Raw genomic sequence first — 22755 nt, 5'->3', positions numbered from 1 at the left:
ACACACACACACACACACACACACACACACACACACACACACACACACTTTCTTGTCCTGGTGACTTGTCCCACTCCCTCTGTTCTTCAATTCAATTCAGACAGTTCCTGTACTAGTGCTACCGGGTTATCTGCCCTGGCACCTGAAATTCAGAGCTTTGCAGTGCTGAGGCCATGGGGTTGTTGGGCTCTGGCAGGTTTTTATTCCTGAAAGGCTGTGACCATGTTAGTTGTCTGTTGCTGCCCCAATAACTTCTGCAGCTGGGAACTATAGTTTCCATGGCACTGGAAAGAGGGAGGAAGGACCAGTATGGAGGGACAGGTTTTGTTTTAAGCCCATGTGTCAGACCTTTGTGTCTGCTAATGCAGCATAACTGCCAGTAGTGTGGGAGGTAGGGAAGGAGTGCTGAGTGAGCACTCAATTCATGGGGTTTGGGGGTTTTTTTAATCGTCTTTTGGATTCTTGGCATCCTAAACCATGGAGCCAGCTAAAGTTACTTTATTTTTGGTGCATAATTTCTGTTTCAGAGAAGTCTGAGAGGTCATGGGAATCAGAGAAAATGTCTAGTCCTCCATCTCGTAGCGCATGTGACCCAAACGTAATTAGAGCTGAAACTTTAATCTAAGTCTTCTTTCTTTATGTATTTTTCTGACCTTGAAGATCAATAGAAGGCAGGTTGGCATGAAGCAATGCACAAAATTATTGGATAATTTTTAGTACAAATCTCACAAAAATATATCCACTTTTCCTAAAGAATTAAAATTTAGCTCAAAGTTCAACAAAAGTAAGACTAATGTAGATAATTATTCTCCAATTTGTGGGATCTAGTAGAAGGTGTCAAGAATGTAGGATGGCGGGACAGCTAGATGGTGCAGTGGATAGAGCACTGGCCCTGAAGTCAGGAGGACCTGAGTTCAAATTCAGCCTCAGACCAAACACTTGACACTTACTAGCTGTGTGACCCTGGGCAAGTCACTTAACCCCAGTTGCCTTAAAAAAAAAAAGAATGTAGGATGATAGATTTAAAGCTGGAAGGTACCTCAGAGGCCAGCTACTGCAACCCCATGATTTTTAGATGTGAAAACTGAGGACTACAGAGGTTAAGTGGCTTGCTCAAAGTAATACAGGTAGTATCAGATCAGAGGTGTGATTTGAACCTAAGTCCTCTGAATCCCAAGCTGCTACTCTTCACGGTGGACTATGAATGAGAGGAGATATGGAACAATAGCTTGAGGGGATGATAGGGTCAAGTAAAGGCTTTTTAAGTATGGAGGAGACCTGGTTAAGTAGACAGCAGCAAAGGAGCCAGTGGATAAGAAGGGATTAAAATTGAGGAAAGAAAGGGAATTATCAAAGGGTACAAATTCCTGGGAGAGGACTTAATGGTAATAAGAGCACAAGTAGAGGGCTAGTCTTGGTGAGAAGACATACCTCTTCATGAGAGAGAAGAAGGAGCTTATGACAGATGGCCTCATAGTTTTCTAGAGCTACAAGGGCCCTCAGAAGTCATCTAATCCTACTTCCTTGTTTTATAAATATGGAAACTGAGGCCTAAAACAGTTAAGTGACTGACCCAAGGTCACACAACAAATCAAAAAATCCAAAGCTGGAACCCTGGGCTCCCAAGATCACACAAATAGGAAGTAGGAAAGCCTAGAATTGAACCCAGGTCCTCTGATCCTCTCATAGTATGAGGAGTCTTGAGTTCATGCCATATAAGGTTCATTTGAAAGAAAAGGTGTTATTTCTCTTCTCTGGAGAAGAGAAACACATGATAGTTTTCTTTGAGCATGTATTTGAAGGGCTATCATATTGAAGAAGGATTGTCACGTTTGGCCACAGAGGGCTAAACTGATGGATATTGTTACAAAGAGAAAAATGTAGGCTTCAATGTAAGGAAAAGCTTCCTTATAAGTAGAGCTGTCCATAAGAGTGGGGCTGGGGGGCAGCTAGGTGGTGAAGTAGATAGAGCACCTGCCCTGGAGTCAGGAGGAACTGAATTCAAATCGGGCCTCAGACACTTAACACTCACTAGCTGTGTGACTCTGGGCAAGTCACTTAACCCCAAATGCCTCACAAAAGAAAAAAAAGAAAAAGAGTGGGGCTGGGGTGGGGGAGGGGGATGTCTCTTCTCCTTGGGTGTGGTCAAGGAAAGCCTGAATGATCATGTGAGATCATGTGAGTTTTACCCTTCCTCATACATCCCTTGCATCCCCTAGGATTGAGGACAAAGCCAAGAACTAAACAACAATAACAAAATCAACTCACATTTCTCTGATGCCCTAAGATTTGTTAGTCTCCTAACAGCCATGTGAAATAGGCAGTGCTGAATATTACTATCTCCATTTTACAAATGAGAACATTGGGCCTGGACACTTGCCAATGATGACAGAGCTAGTAATTGGTTGGAGCAAGATTTGAATCCTGGTCTCCTGACTCCAGGTCTAGGATTTTACAAGTTCAGCATTCTATTCATTATAGCTCCTTTCCTTATTTAAAGAAGTTCTTGGTAATGCTGTAATCATGTATTTAATATTGGTCTTACTACTCTGAGCTCTGATTATTTGGGGATGATAAAATATCCTCATTCCAAAGATTTTTTTTGTTACATCTATCCCATGATTCATTACAAGTCAGCAGTAACTTCACTGGTCCACTTTTACTGAATTTGGCCAACTCTGAGGATAATGTCTCAGGACATTACATTGTCATACACAAGTAGGTGGTTATTAAATGCATGTTTAATTGAATTGTTCATTGGCTCTGTGGTATTTTCAGGGGAAGTAAACTTTGGTGAAGATATCGGTGAAGGTAGTTTCCACACTAGAAATGCCCCACAATGATATAATCACCAGAAAAGGCCAAAAAAGAACAAAAGGAAGTCATTTCCTCATACACTGAAACCCCTTACTAATATAACGAAGGGAGAAATAGGTCAAGTGGGTAGGGGGAAGGAGGAAGTGTGACTATTCATGGAGGAGATGGTGTTTGAGATTCTGAGTTTTTCCTGGTTTTTCCAGCACCATTCTTTGAGATTTCCTTTAGAAGAGTCCTCAGAAAACTTTCTATGACTCACCATCCCCACCTGGACTTTCCTCTAGAACTATAAAGGGGTGGTAGCAATATCCTATGAGGCCTGGGTAAGACTGGAATTTTTCATTTGACTTGCAAATATTTAGGTTTATGAAAAGGAGAAACTACATAATCATTTAGTTTGAAAATGATCACTGTAATCATCTTTGCTAACACTAGCAACTCTTTAGGAAGTGGTTTTTGAAATCATGGTGGTTTTGTCTCTCTTTTTTTTTAATGTTATTTTTATTTCTGTCTGGGCAAGAAAATTTAACTGGTGCACAGTTTACAGAGGCATGAATATTCTACTGGTCTAGAAATAAAGTTCTGAGGAATCAGTCCAAGAGGAACCATTATAGAGTAAAATGACATGGGCTTCACTTCCAGGGAACCAAAACTGAGTTAACAACGCGTGAGCCCCTTCAGCTACATAGAAACTAATGATCATATTATTTGGTTCCCAAGAATAATTAGGAAAAATAGGAGGTCACCAGATGGCACTTCCCCAGGTGAAGTCCTTCCAGTAGCAGCCAGTGTCCCAGCATCTTTAGCCATAAAGGCCAATGTCTAATGGTCTGTTTCCCTAACCTCCATAGGTAAGTAGGACCCAAAAGGACCTGCCCTGAATTAGTCTTAAAAAGTTAATCTGAGGACATATTGAAGCTAATTCCAGAATTTCTAGTTCCAGCTCTGAGTCTGAAGTTCTAGTGGTTGTCATCTAAAATGAACCTTCTCTCTCCTACCTCTGGGTAGGTTCCCTTAGGGGCTAGACCAATAACATCCTATCAGGCATTCTCCCCAGGCTGAGAAAGGTTTAGCCGATTTGATGTTATACCTTTGTCCTTGCTCTGGTTCTGTACTCTAGGAGGAAGTCAGCTCTGCTCAGAGGCTGGAACCAGGATCAAGGGGGTAGCAGTGCAGGAAGGTCAATTGGATTTGATGCAAGGAACAATCAGACCCATCCAAAATTAGAATAGGCTACCTTTGGAGGCAGAGGGCTCCTCTACATGGGAAGTCTTCAAAGGGAGGTTTGGAGGATCACTTGCCAATGATATCATAGAATAGATTCTTTATCATCAATGGGGTTGAACTTCATGGTCTCTGAAGTCATTTCCAATTCAAAGATTCTGTGATTCTATGAACTCATCAAAAACCACTATGAACTCTTGAACTCATCAAGGGCAACTAGATAGAGTGAATTGAGCTGGGAATGAAGTGAGCAGGGCTGGGCCCCATAAGAAATCCCAGCCAGTGGCTCACCAATCAGGAGAGCAGGCCTTAGAGTGGAGTTATCCCAAGCAAATCAGAACAGAGCAAAACTCTCACCATCATCCCATCTACCCCAAGTCTTATTCCTTCTTTGGTCCTTGTCTTTTCTCCAATGTAGTTTTTAAAGCCCTTTCTATTATCCTCACTTTCCTCACCAGTCTCAACTCATCCTGAGTTTTAGCACTACTGATGTTATTGAAGTCATGTTTCATTACTGTCCCTTGCTTCCATCTTCTATATGTATCTTCTTCAAATCCATGCATTCCCTGTATATTTACATTGATCCCCTTAGACAATTCCCTCTTTTCCTCCTCCTTGGAATTATTTCTCTTTGTGTCTTCAGAATTTCATTATTGAGAACTTCCCACTCCTCCTTGGCTATGGAATTTTGGATAGAGCACTGGGCTGCAAGTTAGGAAGACTCATCTTCCTGAGTTCAAATCTAGCCTCAGACACTTACTAGTTAAGTGACTTTGGACAAGTCATTTAACCCTGTTTGCCTCAGTTTCCTCACCTGTCAAATGAGCTGGAGAAGGAAATGGGAAACCACTCCAGTATCTTTGCCAAGAAAACCCCGAATGGGGTCATGAAGAGTTGGACACAACTGACTCAACAATAAAAAGAACAAAACAACAGAGGGCAACAAACCGTGGCCCCCACAGATCAAATCCAGCCTTCCACCTGTTTCTGTACGGCCTATGAGTTAAGAATAGTTTTTTGTATTTTTAAATAAAGTTTTATTGTAATTAAAATGTAAAAATCAGTCTTAGCTCCTGGGCCATACAAAAACAGGGTAGGAAAACCATCTCTAGGTGTAAGGGATCCTACCTATCCTTGCCCTTTGAAATCTGTTCTCCAAAACTCTAAAGTATACATCAGATCATGCCTGTCTTCTCTATTCTTCTCTGTCACAGACTGCAAGATAGAGGGGTCACTCCCCCTCACCACCCAAATCACCTTCATTTCTACTTCAACAATCAATACCTAATTGTTGGTGAGACTCAGATCCAGAATAGCAGGTCTCCTTAGTGGCTCCTCTACATTTTGAAGAATGAAAGCCACAAAAATATTGACTTCTCTGATGAGCAAAGAGATAACTCCAGCAAATATCTGGATAACTGAAACCCCGCATCCGTCCCTCCAGGCCAGGCTTACTATGTTTCCCAAACTTTCCAATTATTTCTTCATTCTGTCTGAAGGCTTGATGGCATACTCTGATAATATTCCTTCTGTTTCTGTCTCTATTGTTCCTTTCAAATGCTCACTACCATGCTTCCTACCTCTGGTTCCTTGATTCCTTCATATAAGTGTAGCATCCTGCTCTGAGCTACTCTCTCCAGAAGATAGCTGGTACCTCAAGATTCGAGAGGTAGCTGCTGTTCTGAAACTATGAGTTCAGAGCCCCCACTAGTGTTCCCCACTTAACCAGTCAATAGACACAATTAGCTCTCAATAAAAGCATTTACAAAGATAGCATAGTAAAAATGGTACCTAAAAAATTCCTCCCACAAACCTGGGGTGCATTTTCCTACAAATACACACATCATCCATGGGTAGAGTAGACTCAAACTTAGAATACAATGGTAGTGAAATGTCTTAAGAAGATACCTTCAGGTAGGATACATGTGGCGAATGCAACTCAACTCCTGATTCCGTAGGACATACTTTCTTTGTACACTGAGTCCTCAAGAGGCTTTCCTTGGGTGAAGCATCACTGTTGGTTGTGCTCCTACCTGTTTTCCTAGGATCTGCAAGTCCCTACAACTCAATTCTTGATTTCCAGGGTTAGCTCTCTCTTGAGCCTATAGTTGGCTCTCTCCTCTGTTGCCAGGTCTTTCTCGGAGCTGCCTCCTCCCTTCCTGTATTTGTCTGTCTGGAATGTATATCTCTGCTCCCTCAAATGTGCCTTGAACTCTCTCAAACTCACAAACTCTTGAACTGTTGGATGGGGTTGAGAGAAAACTCCCCATCTCTTCTGCAGAATCTTAAGGAGTTCAGTCCCTCACATCTGAACTCTATCCCTAGGGATAACTAAAGCCATAATGGTCTGAAGAAGTTGTTCCCCTAACTTGCATCAAAGAAAGGTGTTCACGCATTCTAAAGGAACCATGTCTTTACAATTAATTTAACACCTTGTGAATACATTCTGAACTTTATGTTGGGGTGGGGATGGTATTCAAAAATCAGCTCCCCTACCTAAAGATAACTTCTAAACTCGCAATGCTATTCCATCCCACCCCCATTTATCTATCCTGTTACTTTTGAACAAGATAAACTGTTCCAGAAATAGAACTGTATTTCAGTTGTAGGTCTCATCCCAAGTCTCAGTGATACTGACAACAATAAATGTTACTCCTTGAATTAGAATCCCTAGTCCATCTACTTTTTATTCATTTGTTTACAGACATCCAGGACCATGGTTTTATTTCTCTTTTCTCACATTTTGTCTCCTGGGGTTTTTCTGGGCATCCTTAACGATATTCTTTTTACACTTGTAGCTCCTGGTAGATAGATAAAAGTAGGCGAATTGATTCCTTCTCTCATTTCCATTTAAATGTAATATCCTTTTTATTGGCTTTTTAATACTCTAGACCAGGGGTAGGGTACCTGCAGCCTGGAGGCTACATGTGACCCTCTAGGTCCTCAAGTGTGACCCTTTGACTAGGGCTACATGTGGCTTTGAGGCTGCAAGTGCCCCACCCCTACTTTAGGAAAATACATTTTATTATTCCTTCCTTCCTTATTACATGAGCTCTATCCCTGACCAGAAACCTGTTTTTCATATACTTAAGCTATAGTTCAGAAATCCAAATGCTCTTCTGAGACACTATCTTCTTAACCAGTTGTTTACTTCTAAAATCTGCCTCTCTCTTTAGAAATCCTTATCTTTGATCTGCTGCAGTGATTTTAAAAAACAACAACAAACAGCTATGCCCCTAAGGTCTTAAGTGTTTACCTAAGACTTTATAATCTTTAGCAATACCTTCTAAAGACTTCTTCTGGCAATATCATTTGTCCCCAAGTGAATCCCCCGAAGTGGGTAGTTGTTATTAGGTTTGACAAGTTTGGGGAGGCTCTCCATTAAATCCTTAGTCCATATCCCAGGAAGATATTATTATTATTATTATTATCATAGGGTGCACAAATAGCTGCTGTAATATGCCTCAGGGGAGTCACTAAACTTCTCTTCTTCCTCTGTACGTTACTAGATGCCATTTCCCCTGATGGCACCTGTGGGCCCACATATCTGTATCATCATTTCCTTAGAGGAGAAGTAGCTGCTTCCTCCCCAGAGGGCCCAGATAGTCCTTGTCACAAAAAGTTTCCTGTCTATTACTCCTCTGCAAGTGTCCCCTGGTCCTTTCTCTATTCTTCTTTCTATCTCATTCTTCTACCCTCCAGTCTCCTGACATAGGTTAAGATTTTCATCTCATCAATGATAAAACCTGCCTTTCCCCTCCAGATAGAGAAGTCATAGACTCAGAGTGCAGATTGAGCTATCATTTGTTTTATCATGGCCAATGACACAATTTGTTTGGTTTGACTATATATGTTTGTGGCGATTTTGGATTTTTCTTGCTTTCTCAATGGTAGGGAAGAGGAGTTGAGAGGGAGAGAATTCAGAACTGAAAAATAAAATAAAACTGAATTTTTAAAAACTCATGACAGGTCAGCTAGGTGGTACAGTGGATACTGAGCAACAGCACTGGAGTCAGGAGGACCTGAGTTCAAATCAACCCTTAGCTGTGTGTCCCTGGGCAAGTCACCTAACCCCGATTGTCTTTCCCCCTCTCTAAAGAAAAAAAAAACCACATGAGATTGAAAAAGCAAAAATTTTTTAAAAAAATATTCTCCTCCATTTTTTTCCCCTTTGGTTCTAATTCTTTTTTTTACATGACTAATGTGGAAATTTGTTTAATATGATTGTACATGTATGGTCTATATCAGATTGCACACCGTCTTGGGGAGGGGGGAAGGGAAGGGGGGGAGAAAATTTAAAACTCAACATCTTATAAAAGTGAAAGTTGAAAACTAAAAATAAATAAATTTTTTTGAAAAAAAAATATTCTCCTCCAATGATGAACTATGAATGACTTAGCTATTCTCAGCAATGTAATGATCTAAGAGTATTCCAAAGGACTCATGATAAAAAATGTCATCCATTTCCAGAGAAAGAACTGATGGAGTGTGAATGCAGATTGAAGCATACTATTTTTAACTTTCTGCATTTTTGTGCGTGTTTTTTTTCCTTTGGGTCTTTGTTTTGTTTCACAGTATGACTAATATGGTAACATGTTTTGCATGATTAAACATGTATAACCTATTTCAAATTGCTTACCACCTCAAAGAGGGGGGAGGTGAGGGAGGGAAGGAGAAAATTTGGAACTCAAAATTTTTTAAATGAATGTCAAAAATTGTCATTACAGGTAACTGAAGGAAAATAAAGCATAACTTTAAAAAATGGGGGCAGCTAGGTGGCACAGTGGATAGAGCACGGGCCCTGAAGTCAGGAGGGCCTGAGTTCAAATCTGGCCTCAGACCAAACACTTCACACTTACTAGCAGTGTGACCCTGGGCAAGTCACTTAACCCCAATTGCCTAAAAAAAAATAAAATAAAATAAAAAATAAACAAACAAAAAATGAAAAAAATATTTTCCTCTTCAGATTCTTCTGCATTTTTACATTGAAGGCCTTCTGCTTTTTCAAACAATACTTCATTCTCACTGAAAAAGTCATTCTTAGAGTTCCTTTACCTTCTCTTCCAGGAGGTAAGTCAGGCTGTTCCTTGAGCATGGATCACCACTACTTGACCAGGGAGGAAGAACAAACATTGTATTCTGTGCAAGCTGCCACAAGTTTCTCCCTACTCTGCATAATTTCTGGAAGACAGCTCCTTTGTCCTTATTCTTGTCCTTGTCCTTCTTGCTAGCAGTTCTTGTGGCCAACTTCCCTAGAAAGCTGCTGACTGCCTGGGGATGGAGGAGGGAGGCTCACCTCCAGAACTGTCATTTCACTCCAGGGGACCAAAGTTTCAATACCCCAGTATCTTCCTGGCTTTGATTTTATCGTTTATTATTCCTTCCTTCCTTATTACATGAGCTCTATCCCTGACCAGAAACCTGTTTTTCATATACTTAAGCTATAGTTCAGAAATCCAAATGCTCTTCTGAGACACTATCTTCTTAACCAGTTGTTTACTTGTTGTCGTTTAATTGTGTCCAGTTCTTCATGACCCTATTTGGGGTTTTATTGGTGAAGAATTGGAGTGGTTTGCCATTTCCTTCTCCAGCTTATTTTCCAGATGAGGAAACTGAGGCAAACAGGGTGAAGTGACTTGCCCAGGGTCACACAGCTAGTAAGTATCTGAGGCCAGATTTGAACTCAGGAAGATGAGTCTTCCTGACTCCAGGTCCACCGCTCTATCCACTATACTACCCAACTGGAACCAGGAAGATAGATTGCTTAAGTACAAAAGCCCAGTCCACAAAGGGTTAGGAGCTCCTTGGGCTTGTCCCACCACGCCAGGCATACCACCATGGTCACTATAGAGGCAGAAGAGGTGTGTTCAACTTAGACCAATGCTGTATCTTTGCTGAATATCATTTCATGTAGTGTTAAGTGAACCTCCTTTTATTAAATATTAGATGGTCTACTGGTGTTTCCTTTCTTTCCAATCTAGACCAACCTGAGTCAGGCTTGACCCAGAGCATCAAAGTCACACAGCCAATAAGTGTCAGAGCTGGGGCTGGAACCCAGGACTCCTGACTTCAAGTCCATACAATTTCTATTAGACCATCCTGCCTCCTGGATGATACTTTACTATCTCATCAGTCCAGCTATATAGCTGACCAGGTGGCAGTATTGGGGAGAAAGGGAAGGTAGTGTTCCTACTCCTAAGTGCTACCTTCTGGTTCTAGGTAGTCTTATTTGCAGGAAAAACAGACATACGTGGTATAACCTGGGAGGTATTGAGTGATGCCATCTGTCCAAAACTGTCTGCTCCCCTCATCTGTTATCACTTGTTTCTTTTGAGGTTTGAAATCCTTTGGGCTCCCATAGTTGCCTATTAAAGTGCAAATGTTCTTGGAGGAGAGGCCCAAGAGCCCTAGGAATATCAGTACCTTCCAAACCACCAGCCCTTTTTCCAGCCAAGCCCCTGAGGCTGACATCTGAGACAGCAGTCCCTGTGGAGAAAGGAATCAATAACCTAAGACCAACAACACCACCTGTAGACCAACTGTCACCAACTAGGCAGGAAATATGCCAGGTGGGTCAAACTACTGCCACCACCTCAGCTTCCACCTTCTCTCATAGGCAACCCACTTCCCTGAGTCTAAGAAGTCCAGAAATAGCAGTCCCACCCCTACCCCCACCCCGGCAACCCTGCTTCTAGCCCAGCTCCCACAGCCATTGTCCAGGGAAGAGATCACTGGGGATTTATGACCTGGCAACTGACTCTTCAGGCATTATCACTGCTGCCTCCTTAGAAGGCCTGGATCTACTGGGTGTTTCTACTGGAGACCTAGAAAAGAAAGCGCTCAGCACCAGCCTCCTTGGTACTATCCAATGGTTCAGCATCAGACACAGCTATGGTTTTATCAATGGGAATGACATCAAAGAAAATGCATTACCATCTGCTCTGCTATTGTACCCTCATAACCACAGGGCTTTTCCAGCTAACTTGAAGCTGAAACCTCCCATATATGTTGTCTTGCCCTATTAGGAAGATGAGCTCTTTGAGAGTGGGCACTGTCTTGCTTTTCTATTTATCTATTTTTTCCATTTATAGACCCAAAACTTTGCACCTTAGTGTTTTTTCATTCACTTATTCATTCATTCATTCATTCATTCATTCCACTTCATTTCATGAATTTTGGGTGGATTTGTTGGTCAGAGAAACAGAGGCAGGGGAATATGAGGGAACAGAGTAGGGTTCTGAGAGTGGAAGTAAGTGGATTATTCCAGCAGAGTTCTTCCTATCCTTTCTATCTAATGAATGAAAGAATGAAAATGCATCTATTAATGCTTACTATATGAATATCATTAACCACCTAAACAGAAGGAGGACATAGATAAGCTTAGGAAACAGATCACAAGGCAGGCAGTGATGGGGGGTGTCAGTTATCCAGATAGCCAGAAATTTGCCAAAGCTACTTCTTTGGCCAAGTCAGACAAGCCAATGCTTTTGTGGCTTGCTTAATAGTAACATCATCTATCAAAAGATAGAAGAATCACTAAGGAGACTTGTTATTATAAATATGAATCTCATACACAAGGAGGAAGTGGTTGTTGAAGTAGATATATTGGTGACTTTGGGGAAAAGTGACCACACTATTTTGGATCTTCTGGCACAAGTGAAAGGAAGGCCTCTCGTATTGGTATTAGATTGGGTTTCCAGTCCTGCCTGTGCCATTGATTCACTTTGTGACCTTTAGCAGGCCATCCCCACCTCTTCCAGGGCCTCCTTTCCCCCATATATAAAAGGAAAGGGATGGTCTCTGTAGGTCCTTCTATCTTCTACATTTAGGATTCTGGGTTTCCTGTTTTCTCTTCCCATAACCCACCACAAGGAAGCAGGAGGTGGTCAGAGCTCACCCAGTAATGCTTGCCTAACAGGCTAGACCCCTACTTATGGAGCAGCCAGAGATGCCATGAGGAGCCCTGCAGAAGTTGTGGCTGGGATTTGAGAGTGGCTGCCTCCCCACCTCCAGCCAATACCCTCTTCCCTCAGTACAACCCTGAGGGCCTTTTTGTCCCCTTAGACTAAGGCCTATAAGGAAGGCCTCAGGCTGAAGGATCCAGTTGGGCCAGATGGTAGAGAGTAGAGGTTAAGTAGAACAACCCCTTCCCCTTATCCCAAGCCCACCCTCAGGGCAGCCTCCTTCTGGGCTCACTTGGTCAATGAACAGCTCTGATGATGCTGAGTCAGGATGGCACACACACCACCACTTCACCATAGCCTGGCCTGTGGCTGGCCAGTAATGTCCATGTTCCCAGAATCCTCTGTTCCTTCCAATAAGGATACTACCTACATGGCCTTGAAAAATCTACTGACAATATTGGGACAGCTATGAAAAGTCAAGCATGCTAATGCATTGTTGTAAAGCTGGGGATTACAGGGCAGGGGTGGGGATATGAAGGAGAGAATTGTAATTATGTGGGGAAAAGTCACTAAATTCTTTATACCTTTTAACCCAGTGCTCCCACAAGGAGATGGAAGACAGAAACAAAGGTTCAAAAAATACTAAAATATTCATAGTAGTACCATTTGTCCTACCTCCAAAAATCCAACCTGTTACCAAAGTTCTTTTAATTAGAAAATTAGTCAATTAACTAGAAAATGGCTAAACAAACTGTGGTATATGAATGACAGAGAGCAAAGTAAACAGAACTAAGAAAATGACATATAAAATGACTACAATAATGTAGATTAAAATAACACTAAAATGAAAAGAATCCTATGTGATTATAAATTATGTATAATATAATAATATATAATTTTGTTATTTTGTAATTTTTCAGTCATGTCTGACTTTTTGTGACCCCATTTGAGGTTTTCTTGGCAAAGATACTGGAGTGATTTACCATTTCCTTCTCTAGCTCATTTTACAACTGAGGAAACTGATGCAAACAAGGTTAAGTGACTTGCCCAGGGTCACGCAGCTCATAAGTGTCTTAGGCCCGATTTGAACTCAGGAAAATGAGTCTTCTTGACTCCAGGCCTGGCACTCTATCCACTGTACCACCTAGCTGCCCCGATATATTATACATTGCATATTGTAATATATAATAAATAATTATATATAATATATAATAGTTTTATAATATAATAATTATAATGCTTATAATAATTATATGTAAGCACATATATGAGATTATATGTATATATGAGATTATGATATATCCATGTATCTATAACTATAGATATATAGTGATATAGATGTAGTGATTTAAGATTTGTATATGTGTGTGTATGTGTCTATGTACAAACTTTAAATATCTATATAAATGTTAGCTACTTTGCAGATGACGAAAGTAAAGCGTAGAGCAGGCCTATACAACATATGGCCTGCAGACCACTTGCAACCCACCAAAGTGGCCTGCAGGCAGTATGTTGTGCAGGCCTGACCTAGAGAGATAAATGACATGCTCAAAGTCGCAGATCAAGTCAGGGGCAGAATCAGAATCAGGACCCTGGCAACCTGATTCTTAAGTCCAACTCTGTGCCACCAATAGACTTTGGCCAGAGCACTAGGATGGGTCAAGAGCCCTGAGTTCTAGTCCAGACTGATGTATGACCTTCAAAGTAAATCCCCTCTCTCTCCTCTCCGAACCTCATTTTTCTCCTCTGTAAAATAAAAGAGGAAGTTAGTAGGTGCCCATCCACTGGGGAGCAGCTGAACAAACTATGATATATCTACCTTGGCTAGGGAATAGGGAGCCTCCTATGAGGAATTCCCTCTTCTAATGCAGGTCAGCACCTTCTCTTAAACTTAAGAGTCTTAGAAAATTGCCAGGGGGAGCTAAGGTTAAGTGACTTGCCCACTTGTGTGTCAAGAAGGCTGGACTGAACCTCATTCTTCCTGGCTTGAAGGTGGATGCTGCTAGCTGCCATGCTACAAGGCCTCGAGATAAACGTATTGGAGTATTATTGTACGGTGCCAAAGGACAATCAGGACAAATTCAGAGAATATCGAAAGATTTGCCTACAATGAAACAGGATGAAATAATCAGAACCAGGAGCAGAATATACACAGTGATTAAAATAACGTAGATTAAAAGTTTACTAAAAGGAAAGTCAAACTGCATAATTTTTAAAAATTAATAAAAGTCTTCAAAGTCTGATAACAAAACATGCCCCCGGACTCTCATAGAGAAGCTGGGGACTAGGTGGGCAAAGCATTGTCAGATACAGTCCCTGTGACAACTTATTTATTTATTTGTTTTTATTGATACAAGGAAAGATTCAATTGAAAGAATTTCAGGGTGGAGGGTGGGGTATCCAGCAATGACTATAATGTAAAAACAAACAAAAAATCAATAAAGCTTATTCTTCAAATAAAAATTAAATAACATTTTAAGATAAAGTAGTTGGACTAGGACTGGGGGGGGAGGGGGGACCAGGCCTTGAGGTCACAGGTTCCCCACCCTTATTAAGGTCCTTCTGGGCTCTGACTACCTATAACTCTATTCTCTCCCTCTTGGACTAGAAGGAGAGCTCCTTGCAGGCAGGAAGGGCACCTCTTCCTTCTTCCTATTCCCCACATCACTGAGCACAGACCATGGCACACAGGGGAAACCCAATATGCACTCAGGATATCACCAAGGGTGATGTAGTAGAAAAAACACTTTCTTGGGAATGAGAGGACCCGGGTCAAGTCCAGGCTCCATCACTGACCAGCTATGTGACTGACAGCTAATCATCCAGTCTCTCGGAACCTCAATTTCCTCTTTTACAAAAAGGAGACAACATAAAGAAGAGAGGTGTGGTGGTGATAATATTTGCACTGCCCAAATCACAGGATTTTTGTGAAGATGAAATTAAATAGCTGGTATAAAGTAATTCTGTTAGCCATAAAGTGCTGTATAAATGTCCTTAATCACAGTGTATCCCAATATCCAGGAACTTGAGTGGGTTCTAATTCCATAAATACCACCAAAGGTATTTGAGGCATCAGTGCCTCAAACCAAGGGTCCGGCAGAGTGTCTGATCCATCTCTCGTAGTATGAAGGCCAAGAAGACTTCAGGTTCCTGGGGAGCTACTGGGGTCACAACTAGACAATGAGTGAGCATGAGCCACTCAACTCCAATAGAAAATTTTTCCCCTCCAGGGGCACCTCGGGTCTTAGAGCAGAGATATCCTGCTCAACCTTAGACATGAAGAGGGATGGGGAGGCCGACGTGAGGATGGAGGCCTGCAGGTCAGAGAGTCACATTTCTATTCCCTACAATCAGGGTTTGCCATTGTCCCACTTTGCTCCCCCAGGATATGTGCCAGCATATACCAGGAGAAACCTCGGAAGCGATCCCAGCCAGTGGCTAGTGGGGTTGGGGCCAGAGAAACATGGGCACTGGGGGTGGGGGAATCTGGCTTTCCATCAAGTGAGACCCTTGGGCAGTCTCCCAGGACCCCCTGGGCCTTATGATGAAATAGCTTCTTCCTATCCAGAGCTTCCCAGGGCCTGGGGCAGGTTCTGGGAACTGCTGGATGGCTAGGCATCAGGGGGTCTTGGAAAGAACATTGGAATTAGAGTCAAAAGACCCAAGTTAGCTTCCTCATCCACTAAATGAAGACTCGATGGCTTCTTAGGTTGCTATGCCACCTCTCTGCCATCCTCGCCTAACCTAGACCTATGTGTCCCCTCCTCCCATCCTTTCTTTCACCATACCCTTCTCCATCTCCCTGTCAGTGGGCTATGTTCCAGGAAAAGCCTCCAGGTCAGAGGACACATGTACCAACCCCCGCCTTGGGCATCACTCCATGTGTGTCTAGAGGTTGGAAGCTTTTCAAAAGTGCCTTCCCATCCATTGTCTCATCTAATCTTCACAGCAATCCTAAGAGGGAAAGGGGCAGGGATTGTTATCTCTGTTTTATAGATAAGGAAACAGAGGCTCAGAGAAATGAAATGGCTTGTCCAGTCATTTATTGGCAAAGATGAGGAACTCGGGTATCATGGAGAGCGGGTGGTTAAACATTTACCAGCACACTACTGTTCAGTTTCCTCCACTCTAAAATGATGGCTTCTTAGGTCCCTTCTAGCTTTAAACTTATAATCCTCTAGTCCCCTATTTTTCCAATGAGGAAATAGACCCAGAGAGGCCAAGTGAATCAAGTAAAAAAAAAAAAAAAAAAGACTTTCTGAGGGTCACATGGGCAGGAAATAACAGATAGAAGATATGAACCCAGGTCCTCTGACACCAGATGAAATGTCCTTTCCATCATATCATGCTGCTTCCTGCCCTTCAGAAGCACCTGTAGTCTCCCAAGTCAACATGAAACCTGAAGGCTTCAATCTTTCTGACCCTGGTCTCCAAGCAATTATCTATGATCATGAGATGTCCCTTAGTTATGCTTCCCAGTGAAGCTTGACTTCTAGACCAGAGGCATCAAACACACAACCACATATGCAGCCCACAATACTCCTTAGTGTGGCTGGAACCAGCTTAAAATGTAATTGCGAAATATTGAACAAAACAGACAAAAATTCAATGAAACATAGATAATGTTAATAAGTGGTTTTCTAAGTCAATATGTGGCCCTCAGAGATCCTTAGGTACAGTTTGGTGGGCCCTGTTTCTTTTTGAGTTTGACACCATTGACCTAAACAATTTCTGCCCAATGCTGAAGGCAGTGCTGAATTAGGATGTACACATAATGCTTCATGTTTCTTTAAACTGAATTAAAAATAGATCTGTACATCTGGAAGGGACCCATGAAATAGAATGTTAGAGCTGGAAGGAGTCTTACAAATTGACTAGTCCAACCACCTCACTTTACAGATGGGGAAACCAAGGAGCCTGGAGAGGTTACCTTAACAGTAATCTCTGATATTTGTAGGAGAGGGAAAAGACCTGTGGTTTTATTGGTATTGGGAACACCCTTGACCAATGCAGGTTGGCACCTCCTTGCAACTTAAAGTCTTTGAGAGTTATCTAGAGCACAGAGTTAAAAGGACTATCCCAGGATCACAGTATGTGTTCAAATGTGGGATTTGAACCTTAATATTTGTAGATTGTTTTAAAAACTTAAGTATTTCCTATTTCATTTGAACCTCAACAATTTGTGCAGGCAAATAAGGAAGATCTTATTATTCCCTTTAACAAACAAAAAGACTGAGGTCCAGAGAAGGATGGTGGTTTGGCGAGTGGCCATCAGGGCTAGAACTCAATTCTCCTGACTCATAGCTCAATGACCATAACCAGTCCATGCATCTGCCTCTGCTTCTGCATGCCCCTACCTCACTGGACACTCTCACTTCCCGAGCCAAGGTTACCCAGATGCCTTTCAGGAGTGCCTTCCATCCACCAGACTTCAGGAGCTCCAGAGATGATGCCAGCTTGCAGGTAAGGCTGAAGCCTGGGCAGCCCAGAGGATAATCTGGCTCTCAGTCTAGTGGGGTTTGCCCAATCTATGCCCAGCCCCTCCAGGCTACCTGGGCAAGAGGCTTGCCAGATACCCCAAGGGAAGGGGCTGGGCTCCTCTTGCCAAAAACTTTTTGCCTGGGGATGGGAGGTGGGGAACATTTCCTCCTCCAAGTCATATGATGGGTATGACTAATCCTCTACCTACCTTGTTCCCCCCCCTTTTCTCCCCAACTTTGGTTGAGGATATAAAACCAACCCCACGGGCTCAAGCCCATTGATCAAGTGTTATCTACCAGTAGCACCATGAAATTCATCATTGTTGCCCTCTGCTTCACCCTCAGCCTGGCTGGCCTGACCAGCTCAGAAAAACTTTTAGGTAAGTAGCACCCCTCTCCCCAAGAGAAGGAATCATGGCAGCAGCTGGGGCTATTAAAATCCTACTCTTACCCATAAAGTTGATGTTTATTTATTTATTTATTTATTTATTTAGGTGAGGCAATTGGGGTTAAGTGACTTGCCCAGAGTCACACAGCTAGTGAGTATTCTATGTCTGAGGTCACATTTGAACTCAGGTCCTCCTGACTCCAGGGTCAGTGCTTTATCCACTGTGCCACCTAGCTGCCCCTAAAGTTGATATTATTTGAGAGAGAGTCAGTGTAGAACAGTTCCATATGAAGAACACTGGGCTGAGAGCCAGGAGAACTGGGTTCTAGTCTGACTTAGTGGGCTCATGAGTTCATAGATTTAGGGCTGAAAAGGACCTTAGAATTAAATTAAACCAGCATTTGGATATCCTCTTTCTAAATTTCCATTTTCTTCTTTAAAAAGTGAGGGAATTGGATTAGATGACCTCTTAGGTATCTTCCAACTCTGACATTCTTACATCTCTCCCAGATCTGATAGATTATGACTCTAAAAGGAAGTTTGTTGGGGCCATTTGCAAAAATCAAACCAGGGCCAGACAACTACACGCTGGCCTTTGGGAAGTTATCTGAGGACCATTGAGCATATTTTGCCTGTCCAAAACCATATCCCCCAGTTCCCTGTCCCCATAGCTAGAATACTAAAAAGGGGGGTTGGGATGATAGCATTAAAGATTTAAAGCAGGAAGGGACCTTAGAGGTTTCCTAGTCCAAAGCCATCTTACAGATGAGGAAACTTATTTTTACAAATGAAGAGACCTTGTGGTCTTCAAAAGTCATCGTGACACCACAGAATCATAGAATGCTAAGGGCTCTCCCAACTCTAAAATCCTGTGACCATAGAGTTGGCAAGGTTCTTAAGATATAAAACATTGACTAGGTAGGAGGGGATCTTGGATCATAAAGTGTAGGATGTCAATTAGCCAAAGTCAGCTCTGGAAGGCACCAGAAACATCGTGCAGGTAGAAGAAGACCATGTTGGTAGACAGAGGACTCAGCTTCACCTCTCTGTTCTACTGCTCTGTACCTCTGACTTTGGGCTCCATAACTCCAACTCTCTAGATTTTGATTCCTTCATCTATAAAATGAAGGAGATTAAACTAGATGGTCTTTAAGGCCCCTTCCAGCTCTAAATCTATGATCCTTCTGGGACAGGATCTCAGATCTGGAAGATATTTCTTAAAACATAGGACAAAGAGTGTCTAGGAGGGACTTCAGAACAGAATATCAGACCTGGAAGGGGCCTTGGAGATGATCTGATCCAAGCCCCTTGTTCTAGAAATGAAGAAACAGCTGAAGATAAGGGAAATGACTTAGAGGAAGTCGCATGAGGAATTACTGTCAGAGCTAGCTCTCAAATCCAAGGATTCAGACTCCCAACCCAGGATTATTTTTTAACACCAAATAAATGGCTGCTACCTACTATTCGAGTATAAACAACAAATCAAATCAACAAATAGTTATTGAGCATCTACTTTTTGAGTCATGAAGTTTTTGGTAGATTCAGCTGAGAGCACAGTCCCTTTTTTGGGCAGGGGGAGAAAAGAAGGTGGTGAAGAAATGATGAGGGGCTGTGATAGGATGGATGCCCTGTAGCAGAGGAGAATGACCAGGAATAGTGTAGGACAGGAATACCTCAGATGGAAGTGGGAGGAAACCAAAGACAAAAGTTACAGATTCCATAATTTTGCCCAGGCCTGACCCTAATCTAAGGAGAGGAAGCTTTTTTCGTGTGTAGAGAACAGTCCAGGGATACCATGGAAGAGCTTGTCCCCTCACCAAGAACCCACAATAATGCTTGCTCAGGTCCTTGAGTCATCACTTGAGTCAGAGCTAGGAGGGACCTTTGGATATAGAAAGTGACAGGCAGAGTCCTTCCCATAGTAGAACCTATTCTCAACTTAAAAGATCAATTAGAGCTGGAAGAAACCTTTGAGATCACCTAATCCAATCCCCTCATTTTACAGAGGAAAAAACCAGGCCCAGGAACATAGAATCACTTGTCCAAAGTTATACAGGTAGTAAGAACAGTAGAGTTGGGATTCAAACCCAGACTCTTTGATTCCAAATCAATGGTCGTCCCATGGTCTTTCTTAATGATTTGTTTATTTCAATGAGAGAAGTACGTTAGCACATTCAAATGATATGCATTGGGTCTGTCAGAATCACAAACTGCCTTCTTTTGCTCCCAAGTCTAATTGTTTTCCATATGTACCACATCTCTGTGTGTTGAGTTGAGTTCATTGGTGGAGGGAATCCCTAATGGGGAAAGTTCTGCTCCCAATGTTCTGTGCTTGAGTTCTGTGCCTGGGACATTTATGCATCCATATATCTATCTATCTATCTATTCATCCATCCTTCCATTTATCCATCCATCCATGTATACATACATACACACAAATACACACATATACATATATACATACATAGTGTAGATGGATGGATGGTTATCATTATTCTGATTCATAAAAAAGTCTCTAATGAATACAATTGTCTGTTTGTTTTCTCAACTTTAAGTTTTATTGGTGAAGGGAACTCTCATTTCAGAAACTCTCTCTATCTATGCAGTTGTTCTGCAACTTACAGAGAGTTGCCTGAGAAACTGATGAGCTAAACTGTGCCCAAGGTCACTGAGTCAGAGGCAGGACCTGAACTCATATCTCCTATCTTCCTGATTCAGAGACTGTCTGATAGCCATTAGTCCACACAGCCCCTTAACCTTAGTAAATGATTAAGTTGAGGATAGAAACATAAACATTTTCTTGTTAACTAATTGTTGGTGGACATTAGCAGTGGTTAAGGACATTATAAAGCTAGCAGGACATAGTGACTAGAATCTGGACTCAGACCGAGGAAGATCTGGGTTCAAGTCCCCCATCTGATACACACTAGCTCTGTGAGCCTGGGTAAGATTCTTAACTGCTCAGGGTCCCTAAGCAACTCTCTGAGACTATGAGTTTTGAAGAAGTTTGTTGTTGAGTCCTTTCAATAGTGTCTGACTCTTCCTGGCCTCATTTGGGGTTTTCTTGACAAATTTACTGGAGAGGTTTTCCATTTCCTTCTCCAGCTCATTTTACAGATGAGGAAACTGAGGCAAACAGGATTAAGTAACTTGCCCAGGGTCACACAGCTAGGAAGTGTCCAAGGCTGCATTTGAACCCAGGTCTTCCTAACTCCAGACCTAGAGCTCTAACCACTGCGCCACCTAGCTGTACCTTCAGAGAAGGTGCTGATCTATATTGGTAGAAGGAATTTCCTTCCTATGAGCTCCCAAAAATTGATGAAATCCAAGCCCAATCTTATTCCTACCTATTTGTATTAACCAATTATTTAAATGCACTTTAACCAACTGCTGATGTAGATTATAACACGTATTCACACATCTATAGACAGAATTTAAAAGGATCCCTAAAATCATCCAATCCAAAATTGAGCCAAATTATGAATCCTGTCTACAATAACCCCAACAAGTGGTCGTTCAGCCTCCACTTGGTGACCTCCAGTGAAAAAGAGCTTGTGGAACACCAATGAACATTAGCTGGCTGTTTGTGTCCTCATCCTATCACTTTGTCCCTTCTCTGCATCCACAGACCACGTGAACTCCGTGGAGAACGCATCCCGATTGGATCCGTCTTTATGCCTGCTCCCACCTGCGAGGGGCAACTGCAAGTCTCAGATTCTTCGCTACTACTACAACGCAACCTCTCGTAACTGCGAGGCTTTCATCTACAGTGGCTGCCATGGCAATGGCAACAATTTTGATTCAGTGCAGTGTTGCTTGAAGACCTGTAGATTCAACAGTAAGTGAATGTCACCTACTTCCTCAATGCCTCCCTAGTACTGGAATAAGAACAGAAAAGCTGATGTTGCTGCTAAGGGTGACGGGGCGAGGGGCGAGGGGCAAGAAGCGATGGTGATGATGCCAGCCATGGTGAGTTTATAATGATGATGATAATGGTGGCCAGAGTGATAAAGATGATGGCAGGGACTGCCATGGCGAAGGTGGTGGGAAGTCTCATGTTGATGAAGATGAGGCGATATTGTTGGTCAAGGAAGAAACTGTGATAGCAGATGTCTGAGGGAGCTGAAACAGGGGTCCAGCTTTGGCTTTAGCTCAAAGGCCAGTGGGGTGACTATCTGTGACTTTCATTACAGAGAACAGGAATGATTATAACTGAAGCTGATACTGACCATTCTGGGAGCAGCTAGACTGTCACATCACGTCCTTGACCAGCCCTACTGCCATTCAGACCCTGATGATGTTGTCCTGTTTCTCTCCCTCTATGATTCCCTCTTCTGGTACAATAAAGCATTAACAGCACTTTGGGGTCTATGCCTCCATCCTTCACATCCTGAGGAGATCATCACTCCTACCTCAAAGCCCCCCCCTGAATGATAATGAGTTGCTGGAAATGCCCCCAGAAAATCTGTCCCTTCTTTGGCCCAGGTGACTCACACAACCCAGGGTAGCCTTCCCAGCCCCTGCTACCACCTCTAAGGTGAAAGGAAAATAAAGAGAAACCCTGCTTGCTCTTCCTCACTGATATCCACCTGTGAGGCGCAAACCAGGAGCAGTGGATAGCAGCCACCAGATTGGCTCCAAACTCTTCCTCTGTCCCCCAACTCCAGGGACAGAGCCATCCTGCCCAGTGCCTCCAGAGGAATGCAGCAAGGTGGCCATGATGGTGGAAGGCAGAGAAGCTCAGGAACCCCATCGCTAGCCAAGGATGGGACCATCACTGGGGGATCCAGGGAAGAAAGCAATTCGAATTCTATAGAATTTTATTTTTCAGATTCTAGAATATCACGCAAAAAGGGACCTTAGAGATTATTTTGTCCAACTTCCCCATTTCACTGACTGGGAAACTGAGACTCAGGGATGTCATCTTGATAACAATAATCTC

At 42.5% G+C, this 22755-nt stretch overlaps 1 protein-coding gene across 1 annotated transcript; it reads left to right on the top strand.

Annotated features, from left to right (window-relative positions):
- Nucleotides 1–17666: 17666 nt before the first annotated feature.
- On the top strand, nucleotides 17667–22172 carry SPINT3 (serine peptidase inhibitor, Kunitz type 3). Its single transcript, XM_027847695.1, has 3 exons — nucleotides 17667–17805; nucleotides 21442–21651; nucleotides 22007–22172. Exons 1-3 carry the CDS (start codon nucleotides 17733–17735, stop codon nucleotides 22027–22029), a joined length of 306 nt encoding a protein of 101 aa, XP_027703496.1. The 5' UTR covers nucleotides 17667–17732; the 3' UTR covers nucleotides 22030–22172.
- The last annotated feature ends 583 nt before the right edge of the window (nucleotides 22173–22755 follow it).

The sequence above is a fragment of the Vombatus ursinus genome, unplaced genomic scaffold, assembly GCF_900497805.2.
Source record: "Vombatus ursinus unplaced genomic scaffold, bare-nosed wombat genome assembly UNPS02000580.1, whole genome shotgun sequence".
NCBI lineage: Eukaryota > Metazoa > Chordata > Mammalia > Diprotodontia > Vombatidae > Vombatus > Vombatus ursinus.
The sequence above is the reverse complement of the archived record's forward strand: the minus strand, read 5'-3'. Positions and strand labels throughout refer to the sequence as shown.

Excerpts from the sequence above, each read along its gene's own strand:
- SPINT3 (XM_027847695.1), top strand. The coding sequence starts at position 17,733 with ATGAAATTCATCATTGTTGCCCTCTGCTTCACCCTCAGCCTGGCTGGC. Across the intron at positions 17,806-21,441 it reads CAGCTCAGAAAAACTTTTAG|ACCACGTGAACTCCGTGGAG; the intron begins GTAAGTAGCACC and ends CTGCATCCACAG. Across the intron at positions 21,652-22,006 it reads GAAGACCTGTAGATTCAACA|AGAACAGGAATGATTATAAC; the intron begins GTAAGTGAATGT and ends CTTTCATTACAG.